The sequence below is a fragment of the Pinus tabuliformis genome, chromosome 1_2, assembly GCF_031772625.1.
Source record: "Pinus tabuliformis cultivar Carrire ecotype Pingquan chromosome 1_2, CPIR1, whole genome shotgun sequence".
In the NCBI taxonomy this organism is placed as follows: domain Eukaryota; kingdom Viridiplantae; phylum Streptophyta; class Pinopsida; order Pinales; family Pinaceae; genus Pinus; species Pinus tabuliformis.
Window position 1 is genome coordinate 830,978,734 of NC_142298.1, and position 8,633 is coordinate 830,987,366.

The 8,633-nt window shown below is 36.1% G+C and overlaps 1 protein-coding gene and 1 long non-coding RNA gene across 3 annotated transcripts; both read right to left on the minus strand.

Moving 5' to 3' along the window:
* Positions 1–219: 219 nt before the first annotated feature.
* On the minus strand, positions 220–2,658 carry LOC149208494 (elicitor-responsive protein 3-like). 2 transcript variants are annotated; one of them, XM_089394082.1, is made up of 4 exons: positions 2,600–2,658; positions 2,317–2,409; positions 1,144–1,510; positions 220–507 (listed from the first exon to the last, which is right to left on the minus strand). In XM_089394082.1, the coding sequence occupies exons 3-4, from the start codon at positions 1,237–1,239 to the stop codon at positions 439–441; spliced, it is 165 nt and encodes a 54-aa protein (XP_089250208.1). In that variant the 5' UTR covers positions 1,240–1,510; positions 2,317–2,409; positions 2,600–2,658; the 3' UTR covers positions 220–438. The 2 variants fall into 2 exon arrangements, with proteins under 2 accessions (XP_089250208.1, XP_089250209.1); XM_089394083.1 differs by lacking the exons at positions 2,317–2,409; positions 2,600–2,658 and adding an exon at positions 1,975–2,031.
* Positions 2,659–3,038: 380 nt separating this feature from the next.
* Positions 3,039–7,385, minus strand: LOC149208495 (uncharacterized). Its single transcript, XR_016252130.1, has 3 exons — positions 7,327–7,385; positions 6,784–7,038; positions 3,039–3,098 (listed from the first exon to the last, which is right to left on the minus strand). It is a non-coding gene; the product is annotated as an uncharacterized LOC149208495 (long non-coding RNA).
* Positions 7,386–8,633: the final 1,248 nt, after the last annotated feature.

The window sequence follows — 8,633 nt, forward strand, 5'->3', positions numbered from 1 at the left end:
GTCACGGAAGTTCAATCGGGAAGGAATCACTCGACCAAAACTCATAACTAGCATTTGCACCAGATGTTGCAAAGAAAACACCGTAAGGCATAAAGTGTGGAAATCCATTTTGTATAGTCTCTAGAGAAATCATAACGTTTCCATTAAGAGTTTCAATGATTGGTAGAAAAGATAAACATCAAACCACACAAAAAGTGTCATAGTCCAGGAACGATGTGGATACACTATTTCAGAATTTATGTGTTAGATGCGACACTAAAAGAGAGTCATAGGCGAGGAAAGATGCAGATATATTCCCAATAAACATTATTTCAGAATGATATACTCCCAATAAACACTATTTCAGAATTTCTTGCGTTTGATGCGACAGTACATTCGATTTCTTTGAAGGTTTTCTATGTTATCTGACCTACTGAACATAACAATTGAAAGGAATGGTCAGTAGGAGCTTTCTTTCCACCCTCCGACCTCCTCCGTTGCTGCTTCCTCACAGCAATCTTCTTCTTCCTGCAATTTCCAATCACCATAATATGAAAAAACATATTTAAGTTCATAGGATTGAAGTAATTTGATGGGAATTTATATGAAAAAACACAATTACATGTTAGGGTTATGGAATCTAAATTAATTTGATAATAAATTCTGGGAATATTTTAGAATTTGAGAATATGATAGAATCTGCACCTGTTTCACCTTAATCTTATTTGTAATCTCTCTAAGATTCTCATATTCTACAATATTCATGGATCTTGAATATACTCAAAACCTACCATATTCATGGATCCATGAAATTCTAGAAAAGTATTTAACTTTAAAGTTTAAACTTTGTATTGCTCCCTAAGATTTTCAAATTCTATTATTCATATATCTTGAATATTCTCAAAATCTACAATACATCCTTTATATCCATAGATCCTTTATATCCTTAAATCCATTAAATTCTAAAAAGATATTTAACTTTAAAAGATCTAGAAGGAATAAGTTTAAACTTTTTATTGAGATTATCTTCTTACATCTGTAAAACAAAATTTGAAAATGAAATTTATAGTGATTGGTCAATATCCAGAGCTAATATGAATCCATCCTATTACCATGCAAAAAAATGTTTCTGATATAAAGAGCCTCTGCATATATAGAATCTACCTTAATAGTGAATGTGAGGCCAACTTTTATCTCCCCACAGTAGTTCTGGTCTGGAAGGACAACATTGTAGGAAGTCGGGGGTAGGCTTCCTTCCATGAATACTCCCTCCAAGGGAATGTTGTGCACCACAATCAGAAATATAAAGATATATGATCAGAAAACAGAAATATTGAAAAACGATGAAAGACTGTAGGATCTGAAAAAATGACTGAGATCATAATGCTGGAGACTCATCTGCACCTTGCTTCCCCAACGAAGTCATCCGCGTTTCCACTATCGTTGTCCATTATTTTTAAGGTGAGTTCAGCAACCCCGTCGGCTACAATGAAAACAAATTGCTCATTCCACTCGGGATTGCTACCTTTACCTGCAATTTCAGAGATCCGATCTATTAATTTTTAACTCTATATATTTTTGGGGGAGGGAATTTGTGAAATATCCCTACTTCCCCTGCATATAGAAAAGATTTTTGTAATTTCTTCTTCCCACAGATAATCTAGGGGCACTCAGTCATAACTAAGACCTCACCACGAACTCTTTCTTAAAACGATGTAACCATTTTCTCCATTGTTTGAAAAGCATTTGAACCCTGGATACCTATAAACAAACTTAAAAATTATGCGAACGGAAGAATTTTATCAGAGATTGGGGATCTATTTATTAGGGACTAGTCAGCGATGCTCTCAATAATATATGTTCTCAATACACGGCTAAAACCATAGGAATATGCATACTCAAGATAAAAACATTTATATTTTAAAGAAAGGCAAGACAAAATTTCTAGCTATCTCCCTTGACTTGTTCAGATGGGGGAGCAGAGTTATTGGTTACCTTCTACAAGAGTAAGGGCACAGGGCTTCAAGGTTGCAACATCTGATGAATCCCTCAACTTGTTGCCACGAACCTGGTATAATTCAAGTTTTTACCAAGTCATGGATACTTCAAGAAAACTAAGATGGCCAATGTTGCCATGGTCACACTTAAGCTTTACAAACTAATAATAGAACCAGTTTCACTGTACATAGCTATTTCTATCTTGACACGAACACCTGTGTTGTAATGCAAGTAGGGTCATACCACATGATATCTTGAACAGAACCAGTCAATTGCAATCCACCAGCGTGTCAAACAACCCCATTATTTAATGAGCTTCTGAACTACTGATTTTCTTACCTCATGGGATAAAGAATAGTTGGTCAGATGGCATGTCCCCACATTCACAGCTAATAATCGACATAAATTAAGAATACGGTCTGTGGAAATTCCCTGTTTCCATAAAAAAAACATATATTAAAATTTACTGTCGAACCAAACATAACTATCCATAGGTCTGGATGCTGCAAGATTGGATTATATTCATCATAATTCTTAAAGCTGGATCGAACATCTATGACAATACTTATGTTACCACATACCGTCATAAGCACTGGATAATATTTTTTATGAGATAGCGTACCTTTAAAATAACTTGAGAATCATCTGGAGTGTTCGTGATGTCTAGCACAGTAGGTAGGACTACAAGCAACAAACGATACCATATAGTCATTGGTTGCATCATAACAATTTCTTATTTTTAAAAGCAAACGGAGACCTCATATTTGTATTGATATAAAAGTACTAAGATCAGATGAACTTGTGAATAGCCAAGAAGCTGCCCACAACTGGTCTTTGCCTTTTCAACCAATTAATGACATCCAGATTAGAGAGAACAACCACTAAAACGCAATGACAGGGCATCGGAGAGTAACCACCACACGGCCCATGCGATGCCACAGCCAAAATAATTGGATTATATTCATCATAATTCTTAAAGCTGGATTGAACATCTATGACAAGACTTATGTTACCACCTACCGTCATAAGCACTGGATAATATTTTTTTATGAGATAGCGTACCTTTAAAATAACTTGAGAATCATCTGGAGTGTTCGTGATGTCTAGCACAGTAGACAGGACTGCAAGCAACAAACGATACCATATATTCATTGGTTGCACCATAACAATTTCTTATTTTTAAAAGCAAACGGAGACCTCATATTTGTATTGATATAAAAGTACTAAGATCAGATTAACTTGTGAATAGCCAAGAAGCTGCCCACAACTGGTCTTTGCCTTTTCAACCAATTAATAACATCGAGATTAGAGAGAACAACCACTAAAACGCAATGACAGGGCATCGGAGAGTAACCACAACACAGCCCATGCGATGCCACAGCCAAAATAATTGGAAAAAGGATACAAAGTATTTCTTGAAAAAGGATACGAAGTATTTCTTGAAGATGTAAATCATAATATGACTCATCACAAATAATTTTTCTGAGATTCAGAGGAGGAGGCAGAGAAATAAAATGTTACAGATGCAATAAGCTGGGACATAGAGCTTTTGAGTGCCCAGAGAATGCAGAAACAAAACAGAGGAATGCAATTGTTGCTCCAGCTGAGGGAAAGGCACCAGTGGCAGCAGTAACAAAAGAAGTAAATACACCAGAAAGTTGAAGAATCTCCGCAGCTCCTAACATGCGTGATTGATTGCATGTGATATATAATTACCTGTGTATTAAGGCATCTTGGCGATGGTAAAACCTTATATGTTGTATATACGTGATTGTTTCATTATTCTGTTTGGTCGAATACGGAGTTTGTTTCATTATTCTGGGTGGTTTTCATTAGTGGTTCCTAGCTGTTTGCGCAGAGAGGGCTCTCAACTACGTGTGGTGGCCGGTTGAACTTACAAGTGCGGGCTCAAAAGAGCGTTGCTGCAGTAGATTAATGTGTGCCTAGTCTGTCTGCGGCAGACAGTTCTATTATTTAATTATGATGGCCGAGTGTGAACTCTAAACGCTGACCCGCTATTGCATACATCCATAGGGGGTTGTCCGTTGGTATTAAGGCACAATTGTATTAGAATGAAAGTGTATTAAACTGCTGTTGAATCATTTGTAGCGTAAATCCTTTAAAAAGGTTGTCACTAATAATAGATGTATAGTCCCCTTGTAAAGCCTGCGTGAAATTTTTAAATTTGCTGCCTTTGATTATAAATCAGAAAAGTTGTGGCTGGTTGGAAAAGGAATGAAGCTATCAGTTTAATGACTGATACGCCTGAAGACAATACAAGGGAAATAGGGGCGGATATTGAGGAGATTGCAATCAAATTGGAGAGACTATCCCTAACGTCTGCACCCCCGGAGAATTGTCAAGAAAGTTTAGGAAAAGTGATGGATTTTCTTTGATGGTTTTTTTTGTTTTTGGAGTTCAATGCGTTATGAATTTCTGAATACAAAACATCAAAATTATCATCTCCAAAATGATCATTCATAGACGAACATGACTGCAACGATTTTACACCTTAAATAAAATTTGTCGATGGTATCAATCAGTGTTTCTCAATCTCAATAAATCATTTATGCTTTCTTTTCATCCCTGATGAGGGATGATGATGAGTGAAGTGCCAGAAAAGTTGTTTACTGTTTCAGTGATTTTTCCATTCTTTTTGTTTACTAATTGAGCAATGTTTGATATTGTGGGAGCCTTTATCACGGTTGAGGGCAATACCACATTCACTAGGCATTAAAACAACCTCTCTACTGTCTTTCTGAGGCTGTGAAAATGGAAGCTATTGTTATTAGTTTGGGTATGGAAGTCTTTCATTAAATATTTGGATAGATTTCATTGTCAAAGAGAACCAAGACTCTTATGCTTTGGAGACATTGTGCATTCTATGAGGCAGCGCAGTAGCAGGAACTTTGGGTATAAAATCTTTTGGGAGATGGTAATATGGTATTCTTCAGGACCTAGTTTGGGTAAACTAAGAAATTGGTGCATATCTTCTCTGTAAAAATTGTAAAACAGATTTGAGATTTTAAGAATGCATATGGATGAATATCTTTTCCAATGTGTGTAAAATGTGCTGAAATTCATTCAAATCTAAAAGATTAGGTTTAGAAGTTTTGTGTAAGGAAGTCACTTTCTGGAATTTAGTAAATGGTTACTGGGCAAAGTTGTTGATTAAATCTTCCATGTCCGAAAATAATGAAAGCAGAGGCATTAGATTCATGACTTCAAATGCCTTGGATAATCACATGGCTCAAAGAAGGGACTACGGATCAGATACGTTTTTGAATACAGCATTGCCACCTCAATAGTACCAAGGTTCACAAAAGTATTAGTCAACCTTATACTACCCGGCTAGTTCGTGGATGGTCCTCTGGCTTTCTGGTACAAAGAAGGGCAATCAGAGAATATGTTGTGGAGAGTTAAGGAAGTGGGTTCTACTGCCAATGAGTTTCTAACCAGAGATTTGGTCAATTCTGATACCGGTAAAAGCCATGTTTGCCAAGTACTAATCTTACGAGATGTGGTTCAACACCTTAAAAAACTTTTCCTCTATAGTCAGTTGTGTCAATTGATTTGCTCTATTATTTGAGCTGTGATTGATTCTTCTGAAGTAGGCGCTGGAAAATGGGTTTTATGCTATACACTCCAAGGAAACCTCTAAACCAGTGTTGTTGTGATAATTGACAGTCATTAGTATTGGTTTGGGCATGCACTGTTTACAGTTGTATGTGGGGAGATTTCGTTGTCTAATTACTTTATGCTTGTTCCTCAGAGTAGTTTCTCTTAAGACTAAGAGGAAGAGAATGAGTTTCAGCATGCAATATAAGATTGTAGTTTGAATGCGACATACAGTTTATTTATATAATTTCTATTCATTCTCACTTGATTGATATAATTTATCTTATGAGTGGTTTACCTTTTCCATTTGAATCTGAGATCAGATGAATCAAATGCATTAAGAAATCGTGATTTAGGTAGTTCCACGTGTCAAAAATAGCGCAAAAAAGGTTCTGCCTGAAGCTGTAATAGATATAATCTGATTTTATTTTGCAGAATGTTTTGAGCCTAATACCTGTTATGGAGGATAAGTCAAATTTGATATATTGCCCTGGGATGCCTCTGTTGAACATATCTAGCTGCAGTGACTGAGCATAGGAGTCAAACAGCGAAAAGTGAAAACAAGAAGAAAAAAAAGACTATTAAGTAGGGAGACATTCAAATGCCTTGGGGATGATCTCACAGTAATCTAACCGTAACCTACTGCTATATGCTTATGAAAATCTGGACTTTTCTAATGTTGTTTTCTTTTAATCAAATCATTGTTATTTCTTCATTGTAAAGGAGTTGTGTATCATGTCTTTATGATCAGTATGAATGTTATTTACTCTGGATGCTATGTTATCCACAGATGTTAATAGTTAGTAGCAAGATATTGTATTCAGTCTTTATTTTTTTCTGTTTTTTATGATCGAACTGCTTCCTCACATCTTCCATATATTGGAGTTATGATACGATTTTCAATTCTTCATTTTACACAATTAATTGGGTTACAGAGATTTTTAATTGGCCTCCTTTGTTACTGATTTATATCTTTTGTGTCTTCTGGGTGATATAAAAATGGAGCCTTGTTGTCTATATAATAAATCCGTATCAGAAAGCTCAACTACAAGCTGCTAATGCATACACACCAATGATTATACACATGAACTTTTAACCCAAGAAAATCATAAGTTTGCAACTTTGTCTTTGGTTTCTTGTTCTTACATAATATAAATCTGTGAACTTCCTAGGACAGAAGTATCTTACTTATTTTTCTGGAAGATGCCCGATGTTTATAAAACTGATCCATGTGTCCCTTCTTTTTTCCTCCATCCTGTTTGCCTTTGCAAACTCTCATGTTCCTTTTCAACAGCTCTCTCTGGTTTTCCCTGCTGTAGGGTGACAATGTGAACATGGAAGAACTTCTACAAGCTGGTGTTGAGACAACGCCCAGTCAACCCAATGGCAAAATGATTAGGTTCTGATGGATGTGCAACAATCGCAAGCGGATAGACATTGCCACTGCACATATAAATCAACACAAATCCAGAATATTGCTTAGAATTAAAGACATTGACAGACATTTCAAATCTTGAACATCTAAAATATCTCAACATAAATGGGTGCATCAAGCAGGAAGCCGTGAATCCTGAAGGCCTGAGATCACTGGAAAAACTATGCATGCAATTTTGCTTAGAATTAAACACATTGATAGATCTTTCATATCTTGAACATCTTAATTTTCTCAACAAAAATGCACGTGTCAAACTGGAAACCCTGAATCTTGAAGGTCTGAGATCACTGGAATACCTGATATAGTATCTGATATGAAAAACCAAAGCCAAAGTCAAAACCGTCAATAGCCACTGCATTGAAAAAGGAATCACATCATTAAAAGATAAGTGAAGATCATTAAAATATATTTACAAACCATTCAAAAGAGGTTAAAAAATAGAAAGCCTAAATCAAGTGTTTGAACGCTGCAAACAAACCATTAAAAGAAAGGAAATTACGGAGCATAAAATCACAGGATGTGATGTAGCCTCTTACCTGAACAGAGGAAGCTAAGAAAAGATACTCGGATAAAACTTGGCCTGAAAAACATAAATGAAAAACTAAATCTTGTTTGGATTTTGGTATTGGCAGGGTGGGGTATGCGAGCAGGCTAATGCTTCCGGGAATGCAAACAAAAAATTCAGGTTCGCAGAGGGAACTCAGTTCTACTGGTGACCATTAGATTCCAGCCATTCTCGTATGCCCAAAGCATTCTCAACACACCCAAGAAAGTTTGGATTCAGCAAAGGGCATTGAAAACTCCTGCAGAGGCATTAACCACAAAAAAATTAAGCTTGAAAACTATCTAGTGGGCTGGAGAAATTCATCAAGAAGATCTGCTCCTCAAGATTGATTTTGATAAAGTATCTTACTTATTTTTCTGGAAGATGCCCGATGTTTATAAAACTGATCCATGTGTCCCTTCTTTTTTCCTCCATCCTGATTGCCTTTGCAAACTCTCATGTTCTTTTTCAACAGCTCTCTCTGGTTTTCCCTGTTGTAGGGTGACAATGTGAACATGGAAGAACTTCTACAAGTTGGTGTTGAGACAACACCCAGTCAACCCAATGGCAAACTGATTAGGTTCTGATGGATATACATCAATCACAAGCGGATAGACATTGCCACTGCACATATAAATCAACACAAATCCAGAATCTTGCTTAGAATTAAAGACATTGACAGACATTTCAAATCTTGAACATCTAAAATATCTCAACATAAATGGGTGCATCAAGCAGGAAACCATGAATCCTGAAGGCCTGAGATCACTGGAAAAACTATGCATGGAATTTTGCTTAGAATTAAACACATTGACAGATCTTTCATATCTTGAACATCTTAATTTTCTCAACAAAAATGCGCGTGTCAAACTGGAAACCCTGAATCTTAAAGGTCTGAGATCACTGGAATACCTTATATAGTATCTGATATGAAAAACCAAAGCGAAAGTCAAAACCGTCAATAGCCACTGCATTGCAAAAGGAATCAGATCATTAAAAGATAAGTGAAGATCATTAAAATATATTTACAAACCATTCAAAAGAGGTTAAAAAATAGAA